Raw genomic sequence first — 27,503 nt, 5'->3', positions numbered from 1 at the left:
CCCAGCGCCCCACTGCCCACCCTCTCCCCCCCAGCCCCTGCCCCCCCACCACCCCACCCACCCTGTCTGCCCACGTAGATGGAAAAAGCCAAGACCCACTATGATGCCAAGAAACAGCAGAACCAAGAGCTACAGGAACAGCTCCGGGGCCTGGAGCAGCTGCAGAAGGAAAACAAAGAGCTGCGGGCTGAAGCTGAGCGGCTGGGCCGGGAGCTGCAGCAGGCCGGGCTGAAGACCAAGGAGGCTGAGCAGACCTGCCGCCACCTCACCGCCCAGGTGCGCAGCCTAGAGGCACAGGTAAGTATCTGCTTGCACTGACTCCCTCACCCCTGTCACGTTGGACCCCTGTGCACCCCCTCTCCCGGGCTGCCCCTGCCTGAGGCTTGTCTTCACTCTCCCTGGCCCTCTCCTTTGCAGGTTGCCCATGCTGACCAGCAGCTTCGAGATCTGGGCAAGTTCCAGGTGGCAACTGATGCCCTAAAGAGCCGGGAGCCCCAGGCTAAGCCTCAGCTGGACTTGAGTATTGACAGCCTGGATTTGAGCTGTGAGGAGGGGACTCCCCTCACTATCACCAGGTGAGACACGCTGCTGCCCTCTTGTCACTGAGTGCCTACTGTTTGTCAGACTGTGTCCTGGCCACTGGGCCTAGTGAGATAAAGATGTGGTCCCTTTGCCCTCTGGGAGCTTATTCATAGAGAAGAGTAAGGAAACTGGTCCCAGGTGGTAGGCGCATGTTTGTATAGGGCACAATGGGAGTAAAAGGAAACCGAGTGGTCAGAAGGGGTTTCCTGGAGGCTGTCACTTCTACTCGGAGTCTGCAAAGGAGCTGAAGGTGTGTGTGCCTGGTGAACGGAGGGGAGCAGAGGGTAGAGGCCAAGAAAGAGCCTGGCTGGGCTGGCAAGTGAGTGAGGAGGGCTCGCTGGGATCCCCATTGAAGTTTAGACTTGATCCTAGAGGCAGTGAGGGACCTCGAAAGAGTCTGAAAGGAAGGAGTGTATGGTTCAGTTTGCAGCTTAGAAGGCTTACACTCATAGCCAGCGAAGAAGCTGAGAGAAACGTGTCAATACTGTTACAAAAACACCCGCAAAATATTAATGCGTTTATTTAGCCCTCACAGTCCTCTGAGGTAGGTTCCATGATTATCTCCTTCAACAGATGAGACTGGGGCATAGAAGGGCAGTCATTTGCCCAAGGTCCCACAGTGGCAGAGGCAGGCTTGAACCCCGGGCAGCCTGGCTTGAGTCCCTGCTTGTCACCAGGCTGGCGCCTCCCCTCAGGTGCCACCAGGTCTAGGTGAGAGGAGAGGCGGACCCAGCCAAGGGGATGTGAGCGGATTGGGGTGTGGTTAGGTGAGCTGTTGGGTAGGACTGTGCCCATGTTCATGGCTGGGGGGGCCCAGCTGGAGGCTGCTTCCATTCCGTGAAGTAGGAGATCCAGGAGGAATAGACGGATGGACTTAGTTTGGACATACTCACCGTGGAGCTAGTTGTCCAGGTGGGGATGTCTGGGACAGTGGAGTCCAGGAGTTGCCAGTATTAAAGAGCTAGAGAACCATGGGAGTAGAGGGGCTCACCAGGAATGGAGAGTGGAGTGAAGGGAGGGCCCAGGGTAAGTGCTTTCCTGGGTGCCTCTCAAAATTCAGTGAGAATGGGGTGCTTGACCTGGTCTGCTTGTAGTAAGTGTAGGGATTGGTCACTTCGGAGCAAAGGGATGAATCAAAATGCCTTTTCTACAGCAAGCTGCCTCGAACTCAGCCAGATGGCACCAGCATCCCCGGAGAGCCAGCCTCACCCATCTCCCAGCGCCTGCCCCCCAAGGTAGAATCCCTGGAGTCTCTCTATTTCACCCCGATCCCTGCTCGGGGACAGGCCCCACTGGAAAGCAGCCTGGACTCCCTGGGGGACGTCTTCCTGGATTCAGGCCGGAAGACCCGCTCCGCTCGTCGACGCACCACGCAAATCATCAACATCACCATGACCAAGGTCAGGCTGCTGGGAGTGGGGCTCCAGGCCAGTCATGCTCATTTGCTCGTTAAGGGCATCTTTCCCATCAGGTCCTCACAATAGCCTCCCGAGGGTCCATATCTTACAGATGGGAAAACTGAGATCCCCAGAAACACAGGGACTTGCGAGGCCTCTTTTGTAAGAAGGGGCAAGGCTGGAATTGGATGCCTGCTGGCTCTAAGGCTGCTCTTTTTCCATGGGTAGCACTGACCCTGTGCAGGCTGAAGGGAGAGAATATGGAGAAGTTACAGCCCAGCCGTGGGCCTCCAGCACACCTCCTGGGTGGCTGAGATGTGTTGTGGCCACCCAGAGGGCTGCCTGCTAGGCTGGGGACTCTGGCTGGCCCTTGTTTCCGTATCCTGAGGAGGCTGGGGAGTGGGGACGTACCTTTGCAGCAGGTACCTCTTTCGTGTGGGTTGCCCTCTGCTGCCAAGAAGCTGGAGAACTAAAAGGTGGGCAGGGCCGTGGCAAGCTCGGGGTGAGGGACGGTGAAGGCTGTGGGATGAGCCTGACTAGCCCAGGAGACAAGTGTTCCAGCCCCGGCTCTGCCACCTGCTAGCTGTGACCTGGAGGCCGATCACTTTATTTTTCTACACCTGGATTCTATAATGGTCTGATACACACTCTGCCTTCCCTCCTTCAAAGCATTGTCAATAGGCAAGAGAGAATGCAGGATTCTTAGCAACAAGGTCCATTTCTTGCAGATGTGCAGCTAAGGATCCCTGCAAAGCGGTATGGGAACACAGGCATTTTAGGAAGAGGAACGGGAGGCTGCTTTTTACTGTCAGGGCCCCACCCCACCAGATTCATTCTCTCTTCCAGAAGCTAGATGTGGAAGAGCCGGACAGCGCCAATTCATCCTTCTACAGCACACAGTCAGCCCCTGCCTCCCAGGCCGGCCCACGAGCCACCTCTTCTACCCAGTCTCTAGCCCGCCTGGGCTCTCCTGACGATGGCAACTCGGCTCTGCTCAGCCTGCCTGGCTACCGGCCCACCACTCGCAGCTCTGCTCGCCGCTCCCAGGCTGGGGTATCCAGTGGGGCCCCTCCAGGTGAGGGGACCATAGGGGCTTGAAACACACAAAGATGAGACGAGAAGCAGATCCTGGCACAGGAAAGGGACACACTTTGACAACCTCAAGGCTGGTTACCTTCCAGCACCTCGCCTGCCCCTCAGGCTGCTGCTCATCTCAGCCAGGGTGAACGGGAAATGTTCGTGCAAGGAGCCTGGGATTCCCAGCCTGATAGTGATGCTCAGCTCAGGTCCTCCGTTCACCCTGTCTCGGGGGTAAGGGGTGCCGGAAGAGCCCTGCTGGGCCAGTGTTCTATTCTTAGACTCTTCTTGAAGGCTCTTGCCCTCCAGGACCCCCTAGGTATCAATTCCTGGTCCTCAATTAGTTCCTCTAAGGTGTCACAGCCTCTGCAGAGGATCTCTTTTGACCTCCTCAGGGGGAGAGCACTGAGCCAGCCCCCAGGGTGGAAATGGTCTGCGAGCCCCACTCCTGGATCTGCAGCACTGAGCAGAGCAGGACTCTGAGGCCCTAAGCCTGAAGTCCACGGGACAGGAGTGGTGGGCGCAACGGCTGGCAAGAGGCCCGGGACCAGGGGTGGCCTGCTGCCGCTACCCTCACTCTTCCTGGCCTTCCAGCACCCCCTGCTCCCGTCTCCCTGCCCTCCACAGGAAGGAACAGCTTCTATGTGGGCACTTGCCAGGATGAGCCCGAGCAGCTGGACGACTGGAACCGCATTGCGGAGCTGCAGCAGCGCAACCGGGTGTGCCCCCCCCACTTGAAGACCTGCTACCCCCTGGAGTCCAGGGTGAGCTCGGGCCCCGGGGCTCTGGTGTGCTGCGGAGGGTGACCTTCTGTGTCCATGCACTAGCTGGCAGAGAAGGGGTCAGTGTGAAGTCACCACGGGCGGGCTTGAGTGTGGGGGAGGAGGTCCGCCCCGGCCTCCTCCTGCGGCCATCCTGCACGGCAAAAAGGAAGACACTGGCAAGGGAGGCCTTCGGCCCCAGGAAGGCCTGAGCTGCCCTCCGCGCCAGGCCTGTGAGGAGTTGCGGGGTGGGCCTGTCCCCCTGACCACCCCCTCCTGCTCCACGCAGCCTTCCCTGAGCCTGGCTACCATCACAGACGAGGAGATGAAGACCGGGGACCCCCGGGAGACCCTGCGCCGAGCCAGCATGCAGCCGGCCCAGATAGCTGAGGCCGCGGGCATCACCACCCGGCAGCAGCGCAAACGGGTCTCCTCGGAGCCCCAGCAGGGCCCCGGGACCCCTGAGGTACACGCCCCTGGCTCCTCTTTTGTTCTGTCTAGCAGCCTGCCCGGGTCTAGCCCAGCTCCCCAAGTTGGAAAAGTAGATTAAAGGGGAGCCTTCGCTCTCTGAGGGCTTGATGCGGGGACTGTTGGGAAGCGGGGGGCGGGGGGGTCGCGGCGGTGTTGACTTACAAGGTCCACTCAGCTCTGAGACCCACGTCTGGCTTTGGATGTGACGCTCTCCCCCATAGTCTAAGAAGGCCACCAGCTGTTTCCCCCGCCCCGTGACTCCCCGGGACCGACATGAAGGGCGCAAACAGAGCACTACGGAGGCCCAGAAGAAAGCTGCCGCTCCGGCTGTTAAACAGGTGAGTGGGGGGCTGGAGGGAGCCCCTGGAGGGGCCTTGGTGGCAGGGCCCAAGTGCAGCCCTGTTTGACAGCCCCTCCCTCCGCGACAGGCTGACCGCCGCCAGTCCATGGCTTTCAGCATCCTCAACACGCCCAAGAAGCTCGGGAACAGCCTGCTGCGGAGGGGAGCCTCAAAGAAAGCCCTGTCCAAGGCGTCCCCCACCAGCCGCGGCGGCACTCGCCGCTCTCCGCGCATTGCCACCACGGCAGCCAGCGCCGCCACGGCCGCCGCCCTCGCTGCCACCCCTCGGGCCAAGGGCAAGGTGGAGGCACTGACAGGGAAGGGGCTCGTGGACTCTTAGGAAAGTGGGTGAAGGCAGGGCCCAGCTAGGCCGATGGAGGGGGGCTAAGTGTGGGCGCTCCCTGTCTTGGTTACCTGCTCATGGAGGAGAGGAGACCCGGGGCTGCTTAGGCCTAAGCTGGCAATTGATAAGCTCAAGGTCAGTGTGTCCAGGTCAGCCCCAAGGAAGGGATCCTAGTCCAGGGGCGGTGGAAGTTGAAAGAGGCCTCCTTGAGCCATCTGGTGCAGGCGGGCATCCCAAGTGTCCAGCCATGTGACGGTGTTTTTCTCTTTCAGGCAAAGCACTAAAGGGCCAGGACCAGTGAGAGGCCCCACCTGTGTCCTCAATGCCGACCTCGCCTGGTCCTTTTCCTTCTACTGTCCCTTTCAGTGCCTTCTCTCAGCTCCCAGGCCAACAGTGGCCAGACCCCTAGAGACAGTGATGCCTGCCCACACCCCGGCCTGGTACCTGGATGTTCACCAGAGCCTTCGCCAGGTGAACAGATGTGTCCTCAGAGTTGGCCCTGGAGGCCTGGAGAGTCTGGGTCTTCTCCCTACCTTGCCTCATGTTTTCTTAGAGCAAAGTCACTTCTCCATCATAACCAGACTTGAGGCTGGCTTTGAGTGGCTGGGCCTAAAGGCCGAGTCAGTCCGCCTCTGGATCCAGAAGAGGGACCACTGGAGGAGCAGGCCCTGGTCCCTGCTGCACCTGCAGGGCCCTTCACTTTTAAAGTCCAGGACTGGGTATTGACCCTAGTGGGTGCACCCGGAGGTGCTCCCATCTACCCAAGGGCTCAGATGCCCAGAAGATGCTCTTTTCCAGAACAGATGGGCCCCAAGCCTGGGTGCGGCAGTGGGGGTAGGGGACAGCCTTCAGCTGCAGCTCATCCCCCACCTTCCCCAGACTTACACTGGGGTGGGATTTGGAGTGATGGGAAGGTTTTTAAGGGCCAGGGATGGATCTTTTCTAAATGTTATTACTTGTAAATAAAGTCTATTTTTCTCCCTTAAGTGCTGAGCTGTCTTGATCTGTGTGTGAAAGGGAAACTTAAGAGCACATCTTTGTCCCTGCCAAGTTTTCCCAACTACCTGCCTTCCCTCCAATCCTTTCTCCTGGCCTTTCTAGGGCCATAGGATCTTACACTTCTCTTCTCAGGACCAGTGTCCCCTGGTTTTGTCTTTAGATTCTGACAGTCCCTCTCTTCCCACACTCCCTCCTAGGATGAGCCAAGTCCTGTAAGTGGAACGATGGCTTAAATGACAGAGCAGGTGTTGTCATGCCTCCATTGAAAAACCATTTATGCGGGCGCCTGGGTGGCTCAGTCGTTAAGCGTCTGCCTTCGGCTCGGGTCATGATCCCAGGGTCCTGGGATCGAGCCCCGCATCGGGCTCCCTGCTCTGCGGAAAGCCTGCTTCTTCCTCTCCCACTCCCCCTGCTTGTGTTCCCTCTCTCGCTGTGTCTCTCTCTGTCAAATAAATAAATAAGATCTTAAAAAAAAAAAACCATTTATGCATGCCCACTGTGGGCCCTGCCAGGTATGACAAAGATGCAGCTGTGGATCAGAAGTAGCATTTATCCCCATCCTTTCCCTGGGACAGTCCATTAGAGGGAGGCCTGAGCTGCAAGAGCATGTAGACCTCAGTGAAGAGGTGACGACTCAACCAGGCTTTGGAGTTCACCTGTCGCGATGACGAGGCAGGGGGGACCTGCTGGAGGGCGCGGCTCCTTGAACAGAAGGCATGACGGTCTTTAGCCCAGCCTGGGGAAGTGAAGGCAGACAAGGATCAGGCCCAAGGGTGGGGACATCTCGTCACCTTCCTGTAGGCCATGCCTCCCCTGCCTGAGTCCTAAGTTCCACTTGGGGGCACGGTGGACACTAGCTGGCGGTCACTCTGGGCTGAGCCCACCCTTTCCTCCCCATACTGCTCCTCCTGTTCGTGGAAACCTTCCCTCAGGTTTCTCACCCAGAGCTGAGCTGGGACGACGTGACGCTGGGCGGTCTGCTCAGGATCAGCAAAGACACAGGAGAAGTTGGTGTTGCGCAGGGTGGGGCTCAGCTCCTCTAGCACCAGGGCCCTCCGTAGCTGGGTGCGTGCACCCCGGTACTCCCTGCTGAAGCAGAGGACGGAAGGCCATGAGAGAGGACCGCAGAAGGCACCCCCCCCAAACCTCCTGCTGGCCTCACCACTGTGCCCCTCACCTGCTGCTGCCCTCTCTCAGCCGACCTGGGAGGTGCTCGATGAAGGAGCCATTGCCCAGCCAGTAGAGGATGCTGAAGGGGAAGCGGCTGCAGGCGGCACAGGACAAGGTCAGCGTTCCATCTAGGGACAGGTGTGGCTGTTAGCTCTTGTGCAGAGCACACCCTCCCCTCAGGCCCCACATTGAGGAACCTGGAGTGCTGCTGTGAACACCCGCCAGGTGCGGAAGTCTGCCAATGGGGAAGTGTGGTTGTCTACCGGGAGGCCCAGGGCTGCCCACGGCTGAACAAGAGGGATCTGGGGACGGGTCCTTGGTTCAGGTGAGGACTCCTGAGCCTGTTTCTTCAGGATGACCTTTCCTAGTGCTCGGCTCTGGTGACTGGGAGCCCTGGCCAAGGGGGCAGCAGCAGGAGGCCACTGCTCCTCTGAGGTGGCCAGAGGGCAAGGGGGCTGGGGCGGGGGGCGGGGGGACTGGGCCTCGGAGCCTATTGCAGTCAAGGCTCTGGGAGTCCTGATCATCCTTATGTCTGAATTTTCTCCATCCCATTGGACAGGTAGCATCCCGGGAGCTGGGCCCTGCACCCACACTCATGCTGGGTGGGAGGGAACGGGCCGAATGCTCTGGGAAGCTGGCCTGGCTAGTGGGGCTACATGGCAGAAGGTGGGGGTAGGGGGCAGCTCAGGAGTCAACCCCACCCTTGGACCCTCTGTGCCCACAACCCACCCCCTGACCCCTGTGTCCTTTTGGGCACCCATCAGAATTGCTCCTTACTCAGTGGGACTTCCACTTCCGGCCAGGTCACCTCCAATGCTGGGCACTGCTTAGCTGTTGGGAGCCAGGAAGGGCAAGGGTCCTTTGTGATCCCAGCTGAGGCAGTGGCAGTGGCCTGAGGTATAGGTGTGGCTCCAGCCAGGTGACGGACCATGTGGGCACACAGAAGCAGGACCAGCAAAGGGCTGCGATCTGAGGGCAGGACAGTACGGAGGTCAACTGCTGTCTGACTGCCAGGAATGCTCAGCATCCTGGCCTGGATGCAACTCTGGCCCAGAGATTCCTGGGCTCTGCCCAGGGAATCGGAGGAGCAGAAGGGGGTCGTCCTCAGGCCCCACCCACATCTTGGCCCTTTTTGAAAGGAGCACAGGGAGACGTTGGACTGGAGCCAGAACCACAGCATCTGGACAGAGGCTGAAAGCCCTAACACAACAGCAGAATGGAGTTCCCCTGGGGGGTAAGGCTCAGGGCCGCCCGCACTGCTCCCTACTGTCCTCAGACCCCATCCCGCCCGCCCAGGCCAGCCTCAAGTCCCACCTGGTGTCCAGTTCTGTCTCATGGTCTTGACGGATGTGTCGAGCTGGCGTGCCTGGTTCTATTTATCTGTAACAACTTCCTCTCTGGGCTGGGGGGGGGGAGAACATGAATAAACGACTTCTCTCTCAGTTTCTCAGTGGCTGCATTCCAGCTACTCCTATGGGCCTGTCCTTCCTGGGGGCTCCACAGCCCTGCCTTGGTCTGAACTCCGAATGGGCTGCCAGGCACTCCAGGCACCCCGCAGAGGCTGGGGCTCTTTCAGCACTTGGCAACAAAGCTGCAGACCGTCTAGTGAGTCTTCCCCACCCTAGCTCTTAGTACCACTAACATTATGCTGATTATGAGTCCACCCTAACCCCTTCATCACAGGGATGGAGAAACGGACCCACAGAGGGGCCAGGGACTTACCCCGTCACAAAGAGAAGCAAAGCCCTCTTCGCTGGAGCTGGTTCTGGGAAGGGCAGGATTAGTGAAGTCCTTCTGGGAAAGCACTGTCCCTCTCCCCTCTGTTTCACTTTCGCTTTTTTTGTAGCCAGGGAATCAGCAAGCACTGAGTTACTGACAGAGGTTATTAACACAAGCATGACACCAGTCTGGACTCGGCACCTCTTCTGAAGCCAAAATCCGTGCTGGCTTGGAATCTTCCTGCTAACTCCCAGGTTTCCCCATGGTATCAGACTGGGTCTTTAGTGCCCCCTCAGCTTCACCCTCCCAGGGGCACAGATGGGATGAACTCAGGAGAGAGTCTCTCACAGGTGGATTCTTCTGTCCCAGCCAAGGGTCAGGACTTCGGCGTCCACCTTTGCTCTTCAGAACCAGCCCTCGTGTCCATGTGAGCATGAGCAGGCCTCATGTTTCTTCTTTCACATTCACACCTCTGTTCAAGGGGTCAACTCTCCTAGGCACTGGGGACCCCAAGTTGGATCACTTTGCCCATTTCAGGCTCAATGTCACACCAGCCTGTCATCCTGGCCTTTCTCAGGCTCTCCACTTCCTCCAACCAACCCCCTCCATCCCCTTCTCCCCGCCCCCCCAAAGCCTTCTCGCGTCTCTCTCATCCCAGCCCCTTGGCCAGAACTACAGGTCTAGGTCCACTAGGAAGTGTAGATTTCTCCCTACCTGGCTCCCGAGAAGCCCTGAAGAGCCCTCTTTTTCAGAATCCCCCCTTCTTGAAGCTCCACTCAGTCCAGCTGTGTCCGGCCCCACGTGAGCCATGCCTCGGGAACTGTGCTGACCACTCTCCGGCCTTGTGTGCAGGAACCTCTCAGAGCCAGGCTGAGGACTTGGAGCACGAGCTGGAGCGCTGGCCCTGAAACGAGGGGAGGGCACTTCCCGGGGAAGAGGAGGAGCAAGCAGCCTAGCGCTGGCTCCAGCAACAACAGAGAGATATAAATGCACCGGTCTGGCGGCTGACGGGACAAGCGGAGCTGGGGCTGTGGCAGGGCGAGGACGAGGGTGGGGCGCGTGAGGCACCGGGGATGCAAAGCTGGAGGAGGCACAGAGGACAGAGGCTGAAAGCCCCAACACAGCAGCATGACCGGGGTCGTGCCAGCGCCTGTGGGGGCAGAACGACCAGCACAGGTGACCCAGTCCACACACAGGTCAAGCACGAAGGACAAGAGCCAAGTGTCTGAGGTTTGTGGTCTCTGATCAGGGGGATGGGATGCTGGGGACAGAGCCAGGGAAGCCAGGAGATGGAGCTCGGTTTGGAGGATGCTCACGAAACTCCTCCCTGGGAACGCCAGTATCTCCAGCTGTTAGGTCAGGAGGCAAGGCTGCTTGGGCTTCTGAGACAGTCTTTTGGGGATGGCATTGGGGGATGGGAGGGAGAGGAGACAGGACCCTACCTTGGAGTGGAACCAAGATAAGAGTCGGGCTGTGGGGAGGACAAGGGACCCAGACTTGCTGAAGTATGAAAAGAGCCTTGGACAGCCTGGTCTCGGCTTCTCACATGAGCCTGACGTGTAGGGGGGACAAGAGTGAAAGGATGATCCCTGGACCCTTCAACTGGTCCCCGTTCCACTGAGGATGGGCCCACTGACATGACCAGTGGGGGACCAGGGGAAGCCACAGCCGGGTGAGAAAAGCCGAGGTCGAGGGTGGCCCAGGAGAAGGTGTGCTGGTAGCGGGCAGCGCACAGACCTCACCTCAGGTGGTGAGGAGAGTCACCCAGTGATGCTCCAGGGCCCTTCGGCCACAGGACAGGAGTCTGGCATCCCACCATTCCCACGGGTAAGGGGCCAGCCACCCCTAGGATCCAGCTCTCAGATGGGAACAGCAAAAGGCACCAAAGGCAAGGCACTCCCAGGGACCCCAGGGAAGAATAAAGCAAGATGGATGTTCAGCTTTCCAACCCAGCTCATGGAGCTTTATTCAGAATGGAGTGACAAGATCCTGCTTGGCTCTTGCTGTGCTTGAAGGGCAGGCCCAGCTGGGCCACATTCCCTAGGAACCCAGTGCTGGAGGCCCATGTTTGCCCTCCCACTTCCTTCAAAACTCCTAGGGCCAGGGCTGCGGCCTACCTGGAACCTCTTTTTAGAACCCACACTTGCCTGGGCCTTGCCCTCTTCTCTTCCCACCCACCACCACCCCTGCTGCCAGGCCCAGGCAGGACCCACAAACGTGGAAGTTGACAGAGGGATACTCCCTGGGCTGGGAATCCCCTGGCAGCTTCAAGGGAACACTGATGACAGGGAAAAGTCCTATCTGTCATAGCTCTACTGCGGCACACGAACAGACACACGCACACTCTCACGCACGCTTTCCAGGAAGGAAGTGATGTGGCAGAGTGGCTTTTGGCGCGTGTCACCACTTCCAGGCTAAAGGGTCAGATTGCACAAGACGCCTTCAATCACTGCTGCCAATAATAGTCCCCATGGCCCAACTACACACAGACAGACTCTGTTCTTGGCTGGGGGCAGGTTACCCAAGCTGCTGCCCCCAACAAATCCTCAGTGAACTGTGAGATCCCAGGGCTTCCCTCCCTGGAAAAGTCAGGACAAGGTTCCACTTGCCTAAACCAGTCTACAGGTCCTGGACAAGGGAAGACAGAGTCGGACACAACACCAACTGCGGGGCCCAGACAGGGAGGAAGGAAGACACCTCCCCCTCCCACAGCGTGCATCTGTGGTACGAGGCAGAGCCCATGAGCTCTCCCACACGGAGTGAAGCAGGCTGGAGCCCCACAGAGGGAAGGAAGGGCTGGGGGTGGGGGGGGCAGGGAGGCTGAGGCTCTCAGCCAGAGATGAGAAGGCTCCTTTAAACCAAAAATGTGGCTCTGCTCCTGCCGCGCTCAAGCAAGGAGGGCGAGGCCTGGAGGAGTTGGGGCAATTCCTATGCTTCACAATAAAAAAGGTTTTTAAATATATTCATCAAAATAGTTTTCTTTTAAAAAGCCCCCACTGCTGACAGCCCCACTGGCTGGCTCTCCATCATCTCCCTCCCCAGCCCGGGCACAGCCGGAGGGGTCCTGAGTGGCCCAAGGGCCCCTTTTGAGTCCTTCCCACCCAGGAGGTCTTGGAGGGCAGGGAGGAGAGTGCCCTGAGGTCCGTAGCGGGCGGATGCTCTTCTTCCTGGCTATTCCAGGCCCAGGACGTAGTTGATGCCTTGCACCAGGCCAATGATGACAGGCTGCCAGGCTACCAAGTACCGAAGCCAATCCAGCAGTTGCCCATACATGACGTGAGGCCTCTCCCAGCTGTCAGTGCGTTAAAGAGGCTATGTGTCAGAGCTGCTAAGGCTGGACTAGGGGATGGGTGAGAGGGTCTGCCCACACTGTCAGCTGCCTCACAGAAACCAGCCTGCCTACAGGGAGAGGGAGCCCCCTCACCAGCCTCTCCATGTTAGAAAGGAGGGCTGAACCCAGAGACTGGGGGATGGAGGGGAGAGGGGACCACTGCAGAAGACAGGACAGACATGGGAGAAGGGTGGAGAGGTGAAACTAAGCTCTCGAAGACCAACATGCGGACAGGGCCTCCCATAACGCCTTCTCGAAGATGGGCCTGCTGGTGTGAGAGCAGAGTCTGAGACTGCTGTGAATTCCTCTGTGTCAATGGCTGCAGGGACGTGGGCAGTGGGATAAGGTAACCTCACAGGTTCTTGTAGTGTCCCAAACGGAAGGTTTTCTAGGTCAAGGAAGGGGCTGAGTCTAGGGACCGAGGCAGAAGGGAACAGGGAGCAAGAGGCTAGTCACAGGGGATAACCCCTGGCAGAGGCTCTAAGGACTCCCCATGCACCACTAACACCAGGCCCTACTGAGGCCCAGCGGCCCCAGAGAGGAGTTCGCTTCCTTTCACTTTAGAGCTAAATGCTGGGCAAGACACTTAGAGAGGGAGTCTGGGAATCCAGCTCTGCGGAAAGCACAGATTAAACCTCATGACACTGTGGGGGAGCCTCTCCAAAAGCATCAGAAAAGAGCAGCCTGGCCCAATCCCTGGGAACTGCGGGGAAGCCCCAAGCCTCAGCCTCAGCCTCACCATGGAGTTACTTAACCATTCTTGAACTAGACTCTAGAAGAACCAAGCAAGGAACCTTAAGGGGACAGGCCAGAGCCTCTGGTTCGGGGGCTGTGGGAATGTGCTGGGAATGCAGTGGTCCCTGCCCAGCCCAGCTAGTGTCCAGCTAGTGTCCACGGCACACAGGGCAGCCGGGAGAGGGGCGGGGAGAGAGCTGGGCCCCTAGATCCCAGGGGAAGTGAAGGGGGGACCAGAGCAGTGGCTGGGCAACTTCCAACAGACAGGTGGTAAGGAGGAAGAGGAAGGTGAGGGAGGGCAGAGTGGGGAAGGCCGGCGGCCCTGTGTTGAGAGGGGATGGAACAGGGCTCCCTCAGCCATCCCTGCACCTGGCAGGCTCTGCACAGGCACAGAGTCTGCCTCAGGCCCCACACGTCACAGGTCAGGCCCCACTCATTAGGTATGTAACCTTGAATAGGTTTTTCAACCTCGAAACCATTTCATTTGTAAAATGAGGATAATATTACCGATGTCATCAAGTTGCTGGAGATAATATAGGCCAAGCACTTAACACAGTGCCAGGCGCAGAGTAAGCAAACAGTACACGGGCTGCTACTGCTACCAATTTACCCCTGAGGGATCCAGAACGATGATGAGAATCTGAGCTGTGAGTCCTGCCCCATGTGCCACCCCCAACTTCCCTCGATCACAAGTCAAATGGAACGGTGGGTATGTACCAGGGTAGGGGGGACAAGGAAGGGTCCCAGGAGGACCCAAAGGCAGAGTGACACTGGCCAGGACTTTCTTCCCACTGCCCATTCCCAAACAAAGGATACGGGTTGCTGAACATCCTCTTGAGGTCTACCTTCTCTTTGCAGTAGGGACACGTCTGCTTCTTTCCCACGATGCACCAGCCACGGATGCAGAACTCGTGGAATCTGAGCACCACTGGTCAAGGGAAATGGTGGGCAGCCAGGATGGCACTTGAGCCCCATACTCGTCATCAAGGTGCCCGTGCACTAGCTCTGGAGAAAGGTTCAAATCCTGGCTTCCCCTCTTTTTAGCTGTATAATCTTGGGCACACCCCTCTCTCTGACCCTGCTTCCTCACATGTGAAGTGAGGATAATGATCTCCATCTTACAGGGTTGCTATGGGGCAAAATGGAGATAATACATGGCACAGAACAGGAGCTGCCCACGCACATGATAAATACTGGAAATGTTATTCAGGAGGACTGGATTCTGAAACTGAGGGATCCGGCTAGAGGCTGCTCCTCCCAGTAAGTGATCCAGCCTCGAGGCAGCTGGTGCAGCTTTGGGCTCCTTTCGGATCCAGTCAGGCTATAAACTCTGTTTACATGGGAGGGGCTCCCAGCTGCAGGAAAGAGGGAGAGAGACTGCAGTTTCCACTCCCGGGTGTCAGCTTCTCTGGCAGAGAACATCACCCAAATGTCTGCCCTCTTGTGACTCTCCTGCACTTAAAGGTCTAGACAGTATGCCGCAGTCATGGCCGCCCCCTCTCCTCCCTGACTGGAACATGCATGTGGCAGGAGAGATGAGGCCCAAGGGGCTCCAGGCAGGATACACATGATTGCAAGACAGCCTATATGTGTTCTCGATGATGCCCTCTTCACTGACATCCACAAAGATCTGCTGCCCACACACGGCACACACGCTGTCCGAGAGGTGTTTGGTAGGCATGCCCGACTCGCTGTAGAACTGAGAGGGAAGAACAGGAGGAAAAGGCAGGGAAGGTGTGAGAATCAGCCCAAGTAGGATGGCGCCACAGAGGCCCTAGGTCTTCTGAAGAGGAGGCAAAGAGGGAGGGGGAGGCCCTGCAGCCAAAGAACACCTTTTATTTGCCAAATCAACCTCATCTTTGCTGGGTGGATGGCGGGAGAAAGGGACAGACCAAAGATGGGTTGGGAAGTCAGATCTAGCAGAACCTGAGCACTCGGCTGGTCAGCATCAGGGACAAGGAGATTGGGAGGTAGAAGGACTCAGGGCTGGTGATCAGGAGCTATGTCAGATAAGCCACTCTGTGGCCAGACTACGCTTCCATCGGAGATGGACAACTTCTCTAAGATTCAAAACAGTCAGATACCCGGTGCAATGTGGGTTTGGTGACAAGGGCATTCCCGAACACTTGTGGAAGCAGGGAAAGGGGTTCAATCCTTTTGGACAGCATCTGGCATGACGTCTCAAACTGCCATGCCCTCTAACTGTTGATTAATGACACTTCAAGTAATTAAAGAAGTAAAAATATCAAAAAAGCAAAAAAAAAAATAAAAATTAAAAAAGCTTCATGTATACAGATATTCATTTAAGCATTATTTATAATTAAAGAAGAGTTTAGCAATTTCTCAAAAAGTTAAACAGAATTACCATATGACACAGCAATCCCATCCTTACATATATCCCCCCCTCCATGAAAACAAAGACTAAACACACACTTGTAAGCCAATACTCACAGAAACATTATTCACAACCTCCAAAAGGTGGAAACAACCCAAGTGTCCATCAAAAGAGAAGCAGACAAAACAAAACTACTCCCCCTGCTTGTGTTCCCTCTCTCGCTGTGTCTCTCTCTGTGACAGAGAGAGACATAGCGAAAGAGGGAACACAAGGGTGGGGGGTGGTGGGAGAGGGAGAAGCAGGCTTCCCGGCCGAGCAGGGAGCCTGATGCAGGGCTCGATCCCAGGACCCCGGGATCATGACCTGAGCTGAAGGCAGACGCCCAACAACTGGGCCACCCAGGCGCCCCTTGAAATGGTGAATTTTAAGTTATATAATAGAAAAACCCATAAAATAATAAAAACAAGCAACGAAATGGAAATAACCATGCATGACCCAGAACAGGAGAACGCCCAAATAAACTTGGTACAAACTCAAGGGACTTAACAGCAGGGAGGCAACTGAAGCCTGAGATATAACAGTAAGTGTCAAAAAGTAGGGTACAAAACTGGAGGCACAACATGATCGGTACCATATGTAAAGACAAGCCCAAATCTATACAAAGAGAAAAAGATCAGAAGGAAACAGATCAGAATGTTCATGCCAGGGATGTTCTGGTAGTAGGATCATAGGTGATGTTTTTCTTTTGCCTACTTTTCTGTACTCAAATTTTCCTTAATGAATATATATTACTTTTAGATTAAAAATTATTACCACCGTTAATTACAACAAATAACCAACTCCATGCTCCAAAAAGAAATTCCAAGTTTTGCATAATTTCCTTGCGGTTTATTGTTACATAACTAAATAGCATCTTCCCCCCACCCCAAGGAGAAAAGACTTGAAATTTATTTGTTGACATTTTCTAAGACCTATTTTTTCTTTCCTTTGCCTTATACACATAATATAGAATATACATCTTAACTACTTCTAAATGTATAGTCCATTAGTGCTCAGTATAGTCACACTGTTGTGCAACTAATCTCCAGAACTTTTAAACATTCTGCAAGACTCTATAATGGATTGTGAAAAAGCCTTCTGCATTTGTTACTACAATCTCATCTGGACCTGTCAGGTAGATATACTGCCTCTAGACTTTTTGCATTTCCTTAAACTTGAGTTTGCTCTCTTTTTTCTTCTGTTTCCAAACACCTGTCTTCTGAAAAAGCCAAAGCCCTGAGGCTGGGTGAGAGAGGAGAGGGCACCCAGGTGCTGGGACAGGGAGTACGAGAGGGTGACACCAGGTGCCTGCCAGAACTTCAGCTCAACATGGAGGCTTCCCTTACTCCAAGGTGCCCTTCTGAGGAACAGCCTCTCAGCCATCAGAACCGCTACCGGATTCCAAGAGTCCTCAAGGGTAGAAGGCAGAGATGCCACACTGCCCCAAGAATCCATGAATACAGAGCTTCCTGCCTTCATGCGCACCACCTCACTTTCTTGTAAACCCGTCTGAGGTAGCTCAAGGTGAGCTCGAGTATTACCACAGAACACCAGAGCAGCCCTAACGCTGGGAAACCAAAGCCCAGAAGAGGAAAGAGGTAAGGGACCCAAACCCAGACCCTCTGACCCCTACCCAAAATCTATCCAAGGTGTCCCATAACATCTGCTGAATGTTAGCTGTAGAACCATCAGCTACTTAGCTCGCTGAGAGCCAGTTACTTGAACAGTTCCAATTTATTTATCGAGAGTACAAAAGGCAGTGGAAAAGGATAAGCTAAATCAGGGGGCAGGGCCAAACCTGTGGGACTTCATTAACTATGCAACTTTCAAAAGCTGGAATCTCAGGATGTTAGTATTGGGGGGGGGGAACCTCTGAGAAACACTTCCCCAGAGCTTGACAGGCGTATGGCTCTGAAAGGTGTTCTGGCTTAGAATTTCTAGGCGTATCAACTTGTTGGAGAGACAAGAGACCAAGAGGTCTGGGTCCAGCTCGGCACTGAATCCTCCTTGTATAATCACGTAGCACAGAAACATGGCCACTCACTCTGGCCCACAGCATTGGCAATAAAAGAAATAGGAACGTTCTGACTCAGGAGATGTGTTAGAGCTGAGGAAGAGCTTAACCTCAAATCACCCCAGAGTTCTCCCCACAGGACACAGAGGCAAAGGATGCAGGATGAAAGGGAACCTGGATGAGGTGAAGACAGGAGGAGGGATGTCCAGGAAGGCGTCTGTTAGGTTCCTAGTTTCTGGAGTTCCCCCCACAACACTAATGTGGCACTAGGCAGGCAGGGTCAAATCCCAGTGTTTCAACAAAGCCACCAGGTAAGCTGTCAAACCAGAAAGGCCCCGCACAGCCGTCGCAGAAGTCACACAGGAGACTGTGTCAGGAGGCACTGAGGCTGGGCTGCGTAAGATCCAGGGAGGCAGGTTTCAGTTTAACCTCAAGAACAGGATCCCTCCGTAGAATAAGCTCAAGGGGACCTACGATTTATCAGGATTAGACAGACCTAACTGCAGTCTTCTGTCACTTACTATCTTGATGAACTTGAGCAAGCCACCCAAACTCTTCCTTCCTTCCATCAAAATATACTAGGCACCTACTAAAGTACCAGGCACTGGACTAGGTCTTGGGATATATTGCTGGAAGAACAGAGACCCGGCTTCTCTCCTCATGGAACCTACAACTACAAGAGAATGACATTAAAAAAATAAATATTTATAGAAAATAAGAACTAACTTCAGGGGCGCCTGGGTGGCTCAGTCGTTAAGTGTCTGCCTTCGGCTCAGGTCATGATCCCAGGGTCCTGGGATCGAGTCCCACATCGGGCTCCCTGCTCGGCAGGAAGCCTGCTTCTCCCTCTCCCACTCCCCCTGCTTGTGTTCCTGCTCTCACTATCTCTGTCTCTGTCAAATAAATAAATAAAATCTTTAAAAAAAAAAAAAAAAAGATCTAACTTCAAAGGCTAAAATAAGAATTATTTCAAAGGCAGTAAAGGGCGAAGAAAGGGGTTCCTAACTAAGCCGAGGTCACATAAGGAGGCTTCTTTGAGGGAGTGACATTTGAGGCTGAGAGGTAAAGGGCAGTGGGAGTTAGGGAGAGGAAGAAAGGCAGATGAGGGAAGAGGCCCTGAGGCAGAAAGGAACCTGGTGTGCTTGAGAAACTGAAAGGAACCTTAGCTAAGGGACAATGACAATTCTTTATAAAGAGATGCGGGAGACCTGGACCAGGGTGATGGTCTGGGCTAATTTAATGGTAGTAAAAATCAAGAGAAGTGGACAGACCGGTGATGCTAAATAGACAGCCGAAGACTAAAGGTCTGGTGCTGAGAAAAGTTCTGGTCCAAAAAGTCACAGAAAAGGAAAAGGAGAATGCCTAGGTAAAGTGCAGAGAAGATACCTTAGGTCTGCACTCATAAGAACAATAACATTCAAGGGGAGGACAAGTTAGCAAAAGAGACAGAAGTTAAAGCAGAACAGGGAAGCATCACAAAAGCCAATGATGACTGCTGAGGTCAGAATTAGTGACACAGCCACTAGTGACTTGAGTAAAAGCCATTTCAGAAGAAGGGTTTGAGCCGAGCCAGATTAGAATAGGCTAAGGAGTATGGAGAAGGTGATCAAAAGGGGACAGAGCTTTCTTCTAAGTTTAGCTGTGAAGGACAGGAAATGGGTCAGTTGCTAGAGGAGAAAGTGGGTCAAAGAAAGTTCGATGTTTTTGAAAAAGAATGCTTAAAAGGCGAACAGCCCGACAGAGCGGGAAAAGTTGAAGTCACAGATGAGACAGGGACTTCGATAGCATAATGGGTCCCGGAGAAGGAAAGAGGGTATGGAGGGGCGCCTGGGTGGCTCAGTCGTTAAGCGTCTACCTTCGGCTCGGGTCATGATCCCAGGGTCCTGGGATAGAGCCCCACATCAGGCCCCCTGCTCGGTGGGAGGCCTGCTTCTCCCTTTCCCACTCCCCCTGCTTGTGTTCCCTCTCTCGCTGTGTCTCTATCCATCAAATAAATAAATAAAATCTTTTTTAAAAAAGGAAAGAGGGTATGGAATCCACAGTGCAGGCAGGGCTGGCTTGTGATGGAAGAAAGGACATTTTCTCCACCATAACTGGAGGGAAGGAGAAGATGGGTATAAATATGTGAGTAGAAAACCCCAGCACAGAAGCCTGCACATAGCAGAGGCTCAGGAAATAAAGAGGAGCTGCATTTCACACATCAGAGAATGCGTGCGCCAGGAAAGCCCTGTGAGCTCCTCCAGTCTGCCCCCCTCTCTCGACCAGTGAGGACACAGGAGGAGGAGGAGAGCCTTGCCGGAAGTCAGAGAGAGCTGGTGCCTGGTCAGTTCAAGCAGATGATTTCAGAAATAACTTGTTGAAAAAGGGAATAAAATACCCATTTCTCAGGGTTATAGTAGATGAGATTCCATGTCACAGAGTGGTCTGAGATGACTTCAGACAACAGACGGCATCCAAGAGAGAACTGGCATCTGCTGGTGACTTAGGATTTGTCTGTTCTGTGTCTTCCTCTGTGTGTTGGGTATGATGAAGATACAAAGAAATCCTACAGGGTCTCTGTGCTCCCGGTGATTACGGACATAAAATATGTAACTTTTTTTTTTTTTTAAAGATTTTATTTGACAGAGAGAGAGACAGCGAGAGAGGGAACACAAGCAGGGGGAGTGGGAGAGGGAGAAGCAGGCCTCCCGCCGAGCAGGGAGCCTGATGCGGGACTCGATCCCAGGACCCTGGGATGATGACCTGAGCCGAAGGCAGATGCTTAACGACTGAGCCACCCAGGTGCCCCAAAATATGTAACTTTCTAGTACAGAAGTACTGTACATAAGGTATAATTGATAAATGTTGGCTACCATCGTCATCCTCAACTAAGTGCCATGGGCCAGGCTACTCTTCAGGGTGCTTTCCCTTATGCATTTGTTCCTTACAACACTTTATGTCTGGTAATATTATTACAGCTGAGAAAACAAGATCAGAGAGGTAAAGTAAATTGCTCACAGCTAATTAAAAGTGGATTAGAATTTGAAACCAGGTCCATCTGACTCTAACCCCCTAGCTCTTCCCACTACTTCAGAACAGATGAATGGGCAGCTAGTCCTGTCCTAATGTTATCTGGGGCACAGGAACTTACTTAGAAGACAGAAAAGTGGGGCGCCTGGGTGGCTCTATCTCTGTCTCTGTCAAATAAAGGCAGTTGGTTAAGCGGCTGCCTTCGGTTCAGGTCATGATCCCAGGGTCCTGGGATCGAGCCCCGCATCGGGCTCTCTGCTCGGCGGGAGGCCTGCTTCTCCCTCTCCCTCTGCCTGCCTATCGCTCCCCCTGCTTATGCTCTCTCTCTATCTCTGTGTCAAATAAAAATAAATAAAAAAATCTTTAAAAAAAAAAAAAGAAGAAGGAAGAAAAGTGTGAGGCAGGACACACGGCCCAACGGAGCAGAAACAATGTGCCACTACCCTGCCTGCCCAACAGGTCTCTCCGAGGGGAGAGCCCCAGAAAACTGGCTTATTTTGCAATCCTCTGTCTTCCACGCCCACTCCAACATGACCTTTGGGTGTGAATGGGAACTATAATGACTGGCTGTCACAAGCTTATGACCTCACAGTGACCAGCTAGAAAAAAACAAACACCATCCAAGGTTCCTCTGACTCAAGACGAGTTACTTTAGTTCATATTACAATTTCTCCATGTGAGGCAAAACAGCTGTCGTGTAGAATAAACTGAGTCATGTAAAATAATGAGAAGGAATGGAGAATGTGTGTTAATACAACTGTAAACCTCATTTCATTTTAGGAACCCTGAAATTAATTAACCACAGATCTTAGTAGGTCAAACCACTCTCGGAGGGGGACTGAGGGATGAATCAGACCTACTTCCCCACCTGGTAGGTAATAACAGCTCCAAAATCAACTATAACTCTCTGGGATCGGAGCTATGATCACAGAATGTACAAAAGACTATGAAAAACACCTGGGACTAAAAATGTGGCATATACACACAATGGAATTCTTTTTTCTAAGAGGCTACATGCACACACACACACACACACGCACAGAGATTATTTATTTAGCATCCCCCCCCAAACACAGAGCTTGAACTCATAACCCTGAGATCAAGACCCAAGCCAAGATCAAGAGGCACTTAACTGACTGAGCCACCTAGGCGCCCCATTTATAGCCCTTTTTAAATTGAATATTATTCAGCCTGAAAAAAGAAGGAAATTCTGGCACCTGGTACAACATGGGTGGACCTTGAGGACATTATGCTGAGTGAAATAAGCCGGTCACAAGGGACAAATACTGTATGAGTCCATTTACATGAGGTACCTACAGTGGTCAAATTTATAGAGGCAGAAAACAGAATGGTTGTTTCCAGGGGCTGTAGGGAAAAGGATTGTGGAGTTATTATTTTAAGGGGTACAGAGCTTCTATTTTGCAAAATGAAGAGTTTTATGGATGGATGTGGTGATGGTTGTAGGACAATGTAGATGTATTTAATGCCACTGAACTGTAGATTTAAAAATGGTTAAGATGGTAAATTTTATGTGTGGTTTATCACAGTTTAAACAAAATTACTAGGGCTGCTACTTGGAAGCGAGCAGTGGTGGAGCTAGTAAAGGCTACACTTGGTCACACCGAGCACATTGTGAAAGGCTGATAAGTAAGTGTTGCTTGAATAAATGAAAGAATGAGTTGGCTAAAAAATGCGTGGAAGGCTGGAGTGTCTTGGCTTCCTCAAACTACCATCCCCAAACCACTGATCAGGTTCTGGCTTCAAGGCCAGGGATGGTCTTGAAATTCAGATTGCCATGGCTCAGAGACCCATGTGTTCCTAAGCAGACCACAGCCCACTTGACCAAAGACTGGGGCAGAAATAGGAGAGTCCTGGAATTCTCAGGTTCGAAAGAACTATAAAGGTAGTGCAGTCTATCCCTTTATCCCAAGATGGAGTTGCGAGTCCCTTCCTCGACATCCCTGCCTAGTCTGATCTGTGGGCATCCTGAGCCCTAGCAGAAAAGCTGCCACTAAATCTCCGTAACATTTGCTGCGGGAAAGAATGAATGAATGAACTCCTAGTGACTCATCCAGTACTGTCACAGCCATCCTAGTGTTCCTATGACCTGCTCCCTGCCCCGGAAATGGGGGCCTGGGGAAACAGCAAACTCTTAGAGTTGGGGTCAGCAAGGTCACATTCTGTTGGACAGGAGCTGGACAGAGCAGCTCCTATGAAAGAGATAGTCATTCTCAATGTCAATTACCTAGGGAAGAGGTGGATCCTTGTACAGACACCAGGATTCAGAAGGCTGGCCTGAGGTAAAGGCATCCTTTTATCAGAACACAGGCTCTAGGTCTAGACGTCTGGAGGACAGAAGTTGTCTAGATGTGGATTCGAGCTGGTGCATGCTAAGATGGCACCTGCTACACAGAGGTAGGCTGAGAGTTGGATGGGGTAGGGTCTGAAAGCCTGGGAAAGCAGGTACCCTGCTATGTCAGATTAACCTCATTCAAGTACTCATGTCTATTTTCCTTTAATAAAGTTCAATGTGATTGTTGATCCTTGTGTTCTTGTGCTAGCTACTAAGAGGTATAGGGAGGTATGTGGATTCATCTATAGAATGAGCATCAGGTGTTGGAGGTAACTGCTGAGAACTCACAGGATAAAGGAGAATACGAGGGGTCAAGAGCTGGTGCCTGAGGCACTCTCGACCCTAATGAGAAATTCTCCCACCAGCTCTCTTGGTGATACTGAAATTTATCATTATTAGGGAATTATCATAATAAGGATTATCATTTGTAATCAATGGAACACCCAATAATCCTTCCCAAGAGCATGGAAAGAAGTCCAGCTCAAATCCCATTTTTGGGAAGCCAACGTAATGATTCCATCTCCTACAGGAGAAGCTAACTAGTGGATCGATTCTGAGCTCAGTTCCATTTGGACTGAAGTGGGTTCTGTACATTGGTTATTAATGACCCACCTGAGGGAATTAAGGCTACACTTAAATTGGCAGCTGATAATAACCCTGAGATAAAACTGGCAACAGCCTGAGAAAATCAGAAAAGTGGCCCCTTAAAAACAGAATGAGAAGAAAAAGAAATTGTAAGAGGGTAAAGGGCAGGATACTGGCAAGAATCATTTTGAAAAGCTGAGCGTGCCAAAGAAGCAGACTTCAAGAAAAGTTGTTGTTGAAAATGAAGATAATAATTAGACAATCGAGTATCTGGAAATCTCTTCTGGGCAGTGAAGTGGTTAAAGGAAAAGCTGAAGTCTATACCAATAGATAAGAGACCATGAAATGTGGCTAAAACACAAGACAGTTTTCAAACAAGAATCTAATGGGCTGTCCATAAAGCGACCCAATACACTTTGTTTTCCTTTTAATCCATTACAGAAGAAATAAAAATAGTCCCATGACACTGGGAAACAAAGTCCTAGATCTACAACTGCACTAGATGAAAGTTACCAAAGGTGATGGCTGAGGATTCTGCTTAACCTGAACTGCCCAAAGCCTACCAGTCCATGGCACAAACGAGACCGCAGTAGCACTGTTGTAAAAATGTGCGCAGCAAGTATCTTCCCACCTGCAAAACTGCCTTGAACTCTCCAAAGTTCAAGTCTCCTCATACAAAGTCAGCGCCAATCCTTTCCTGTGCCTCGAAGTTGGTCTCCATTGGTATCTGCTGCCTAAAAGCCAGGACTGGTATCTGGCTGCCCCAAGAGAACCTACTTCCCTGACATTCTCCCAAGGTTTCTCTCCAAACTGCCAAACCTCATGTTGCAAGAACTTCTGAAGGCCTTTCAGACCTCTTGCATCAGACAGAGCCACACACATTTCAGCACAGAACTGGAGAAACGTTCGTTGAACTTAGAAATACTCCTTCTTAGGGTGGGGTCTTCTAATGGGCTGACACTGAGAAGTACTTCTGTGTTGTTCACATAATTATAGAGAGCATGCATTACTTTTATAAGCAGCAAAACAACAAAGACACATTTCCATTTTGAAAAAAAAAAAAAGGAATATTGACTTGGGTTTCTTAAGACTGGCTGTTACTTTACCCATATTGTGAGCTTGAAGAATCCCTCCCTGGTCTCCACCTTATAGCATTTCCTATCTTAGTGAAAGTATACCAGCCAAGGAGTGGCTGGAGTTAGACATGTCAGCTTTGATACGTACTTCCCTTCAAATTCTTTCCTTCAATCTTCAGAACCAATCTATATTCAAGTCCTATCCAAGTCCTAGCAAATGTACCTCCAAAATACTTCTCAAATAGCTTGCCTCTCTCCCTTCGCACCATCTGTCCCCTAACCCAAGCTACCTTCATCTTGCCCAGACTACTACAACTGCCTCTTAGTCTTCAGGGGTCCACTCTAAGCGGTGGCCCCCTCTCCAATCTGTTTCAATCCAGCAGCCAGAATGATCTTTTTAAAGTGCATCTGAAGATGTCATTTTCGATCTTAGCCTCCCAGGGTTTTTAGCATAAAAACCACAATCTTTCCTTTGGCTTTCAAGGTTTTTTTCTAGTCTAGCCTCTATTTCTCCAGACACTTCCAGTACATTCTCAGCCCTACAACCACACTAGCCTTAGTTCCTCCAAATGGCCACCCTTTCTCTCACTACAGGACTCTTATCTACACATGTAGTTTGCTCTATCTGCTGCCCACATCACTTCCCACTTCGTCTAGTTAACTCCTACGCATCAGCTCAACAGTCACTTTGGGGAAGCCATCTCTGGGCCCCCAGATGAGGTCAAATGCCATTACTGCATTTGTTCATAGCACTGTGAACCTTTCCTTCATAGTATTTATAAAAGTTATATTTTATATTTATTTGTGTATTTATTACTTTAATACCCATCTCTGTCACTAGGGCATAAACTCCATCTGGGCAAGGACCATGTACACCTTTGTAATTCCAGCACAAGCCCAGTGCCCAGGCACATAGGAGGCATTAAATATTATCTACTGAATGAATGTTAACTTCCTGAATGATAAAGTGGTTCTTTCCTACAATGGCCCTAAAGTTAAAAATTCCAGGGTACATCTGAGATCTGGTTTTCCAAATTTTAAGGAAGAAATCTCCATACATACCACTGATATCTTGAAGGATTTTTTTATGGCTTAGCTCTTCCATCAAGCCAGTGATGCTATACTGACCTCCCTGGAAGTGGCATGAGGCAGTAGTGAAAGCCCAGGTGAACTTACCCCTATGGTAGATGCCATGTAGTCTGCACACATTTCTGCAAAGTCTCGCTCAAGAACTCCATAATAGAGGCCATAGAAGAGGAGAGAAATGCCAAAGTCCATGGCGTCTTCTGGTTTGATCCTGTAAGGAAAGCAGCATGGCCTGTAAGGCCTGCCCTAAGACACAACTGCTCTGGATTACTACTCTGGGACACATAAGGAGGCATCTAAAGTTGGAAGCTTTAACAGCTAAATCAAGTGTTGGCAAAATAAGACCAGATCTTAAGCCTGTTTTTTATATGGCCTGTTGGCACCATCTGAACAGGCCAGCACTGTGAGCTACAAAGATCAAGCCAGGGTGTTGCCTACCGCCCCTCTTCCCCACTCTGTCCCCAGTGCGTGCCTCCACCAACTGGCAACCATGCCTTGCAGCTGTCTAGGGCCCACTCTGGTTGGCACCTACGCGTTGGAGACTCCACTGTTGGCAATCACTGGACACCAACCAGTGGAATTTCAGTCTGGAAGTTGGCAACTCACCAAGTTGCCTCACCTCCAGCCAGCTGCCCAAGTTGAAATGGCGGGGCAAGGGCACACCAAGATCTGGGTTGTCACTGGAACAGAAAGTGAAAATGATCCCAGTGGTCACACACCCCCTTGTCAGGCCCCTCCTTCTGAGGATGTCTCATCTGATGGCAAGTGGGCACAAAGTATGCCTCCCACCTGAGAGAGCCCATCCATCAAACAAGGTGAGGCAAAGAAAGAGTTTCCCCTCTTGTTATAGACTTTGCCTTTTGTCCACAAAGCCTAAAATATTATTTGGCTCTTTACAGAAAAAGTTTGCCAGCCACAGCTTTAGAAATAAAAGATAAAATTAGTCACTTAGCAAATATATACATACCAGTTACCATAAAATTTTAAGCTGTATCTATACATATTCTGTATCATGTCATCAAAGTTAAATTTTGGTCCAGGGGCACCTGGGTGGCTCAGCCAGTTAAGCGGCCAGGTCATGATCTCGGGGTCCTGGTATCGAGCCCTGCATCGGGCTCTGTGCTCAGCAGGGGGTCTGCTTAATGATTCTTCCTCTCTCTCCCTCTCCCTCTGCCCCATCCCCAAGCCCCCCACTCGTGCTCTCTCAAATAAATAAATAGATTTTAAAAAATGGGGGATGCTTGGGTGGCTCAGTTGGTTAAGCGTCTGCCTTTGGCTCAGGTCATGATCTCACAGTCCTGGGACTGAGCCCCACATTGGGCTCCCTGCTCAGCATGGAGTCTGCTTCTCCCTCTCCCTCTGTCCCCCAACTCATGCTCACTCTCTCTCTCAAATAAATAAAATCTTTAAAAAAAAATTGGGGGTCCAAGTCTACTTACTAAGAAGGACAAAGATCTTGCCTGTACATTAGGAGGCTTGTTTTAATAATTCCAAGGACCAATAATTTGCAAACTTCAGTCTTCGAATGTTTATTAAACAACCTTTGTCAAAAATTTGTACCAGGAACTGTACCTGTTTACTTAAAGTTGTAAATTATCTTAAAAAGTTGAGTGTATTCATCAATCTTATAATATTTAACCCACTAGACATCATAATCTTATACCAATTAACCTGATTAGTAGCATAAAAATGGTCAAGATTCTCAATTCTGTCTTCCTCCTTGTATAGCTTATGCAAGTAAAAACAAACTGTAATTAGAGAATAACCATCTTTAATACAATGCAGAATCTTTTTCTTTTCCTTTTTCTTTTTTTAAAATAGGCTCCATGCCCAGCATGGAGCCCAATGTGGGGCTTGAACTCACAACTCTGAGATCAAGACCTGAGCCACTCAGGCACCCTGCAATGCAGAATCTGGATTTTTATTTTTTTAACCACACAGATTAGGAAGCTATCTGGAAATATCTTGGCTTTCTTTGATGGGACTTGCTAGACTCTATACTGATGAATTCCTATAAACCTTTGTGGAGACTGTTTATGCTTTCTCCTGGAAGAAAGAATTCCATGGGTATGCTCTCACTA

General features: G+C 51.9%; 3 protein-coding genes across 12 annotated transcripts in view; 1 reads left to right on the top strand and 2 right to left on the bottom strand.

The window, feature by feature from the left end:
• NUMA1 (nuclear mitotic apparatus protein 1) overlaps positions 1–6,265 on the top strand; it is a 71,414-nt gene extending 65,149 nt beyond the window's left edge. For 7 of the 9 annotated variants that reach the window (XM_032426984.1, XM_032426988.1, XM_032426983.1 and 4 more), the window contains exons 18-26: positions 79–297; positions 418–575; positions 1,736–1,982; positions 2,826–3,054; positions 3,684–3,820; positions 4,107–4,283; positions 4,510–4,626; positions 4,717–4,929; positions 5,244–6,265. In XM_032426984.1, coding sequence (XP_032282875.1) covers positions 79–297; positions 418–575; positions 1,736–1,982; positions 2,826–3,054; positions 3,684–3,820; positions 4,107–4,283; positions 4,510–4,626; positions 4,717–4,929; positions 5,244–5,255 — 1,509 coding nt within the window. In that variant the 3' untranslated portion in view covers positions 5,256–6,265. The remainder of the gene's footprint in view (positions 1–78; positions 298–417; positions 576–1,735; positions 1,983–2,825; positions 3,055–3,683; positions 3,821–4,106; positions 4,284–4,509; positions 4,627–4,716; positions 4,930–5,243) is intronic. The other 2 variants (XM_032426992.1, XM_032426991.1) reach the window with 2 other exon arrangements.
• Positions 6,266–6,430: 165 nt separating this feature from the next.
• IL18BP (interleukin 18 binding protein) lies at positions 6,431–8,955 on the bottom strand. 2 transcript variants are annotated; one of them, XM_032426974.1, is made up of 6 exons: positions 8,863–8,955; positions 8,455–8,542; positions 7,918–8,109; positions 7,148–7,268; positions 6,912–7,059; positions 6,431–6,706 (listed from the first exon to the last, which is right to left on the bottom strand). In XM_032426974.1, the coding sequence occupies exons 2-6, from the start codon at positions 8,474–8,476 to the stop codon at positions 6,623–6,625; spliced, it is 567 nt and encodes a 188-aa protein (XP_032282865.1). In that variant the 5' UTR covers positions 8,477–8,542; positions 8,863–8,955; the 3' UTR covers positions 6,431–6,622. The 2 variants fall into 2 exon arrangements, with proteins under 2 accessions (XP_032282865.1, XP_032282866.1); XM_032426975.1 differs by having other exon boundaries at positions 6,912–7,056.
• Positions 8,956–10,292: 1,337 nt separating this feature from the next.
• RNF121 (ring finger protein 121) overlaps positions 10,293–27,503 on the bottom strand; it is an 82,544-nt gene continuing 65,333 nt past the window's right edge. Inside the window, exons 6-9 of the mRNA XM_032426972.1 lie at positions 25,513–25,633; positions 14,491–14,624; positions 13,742–13,843; positions 10,293–12,151 (exon numbers count right to left, since the gene is read on the bottom strand). Of these exons, the coding sequence (XP_032282863.1) occupies positions 12,031–12,151; positions 13,742–13,843; positions 14,491–14,624; positions 25,513–25,633 (478 nt within the window). The 3' untranslated portion in view covers positions 10,293–12,030. The remainder of the gene's footprint in view (positions 12,152–13,741; positions 13,844–14,490; positions 14,625–25,512; positions 25,634–27,503) is intronic.

The sequence above is a fragment of the Phoca vitulina genome, unplaced genomic scaffold (assembly GCF_004348235.1).
Source record: "Phoca vitulina isolate PV1807 unplaced genomic scaffold, GSC_HSeal_1.0 scaffold36, whole genome shotgun sequence".
In the NCBI taxonomy this organism is placed as follows: Eukaryota; Metazoa; Chordata; class Mammalia; order Carnivora; family Phocidae; genus Phoca; species Phoca vitulina.
The sequence above is the reverse complement of the archived record's forward strand: the minus strand, read 5'-3'. Positions and strand labels throughout refer to the sequence as shown.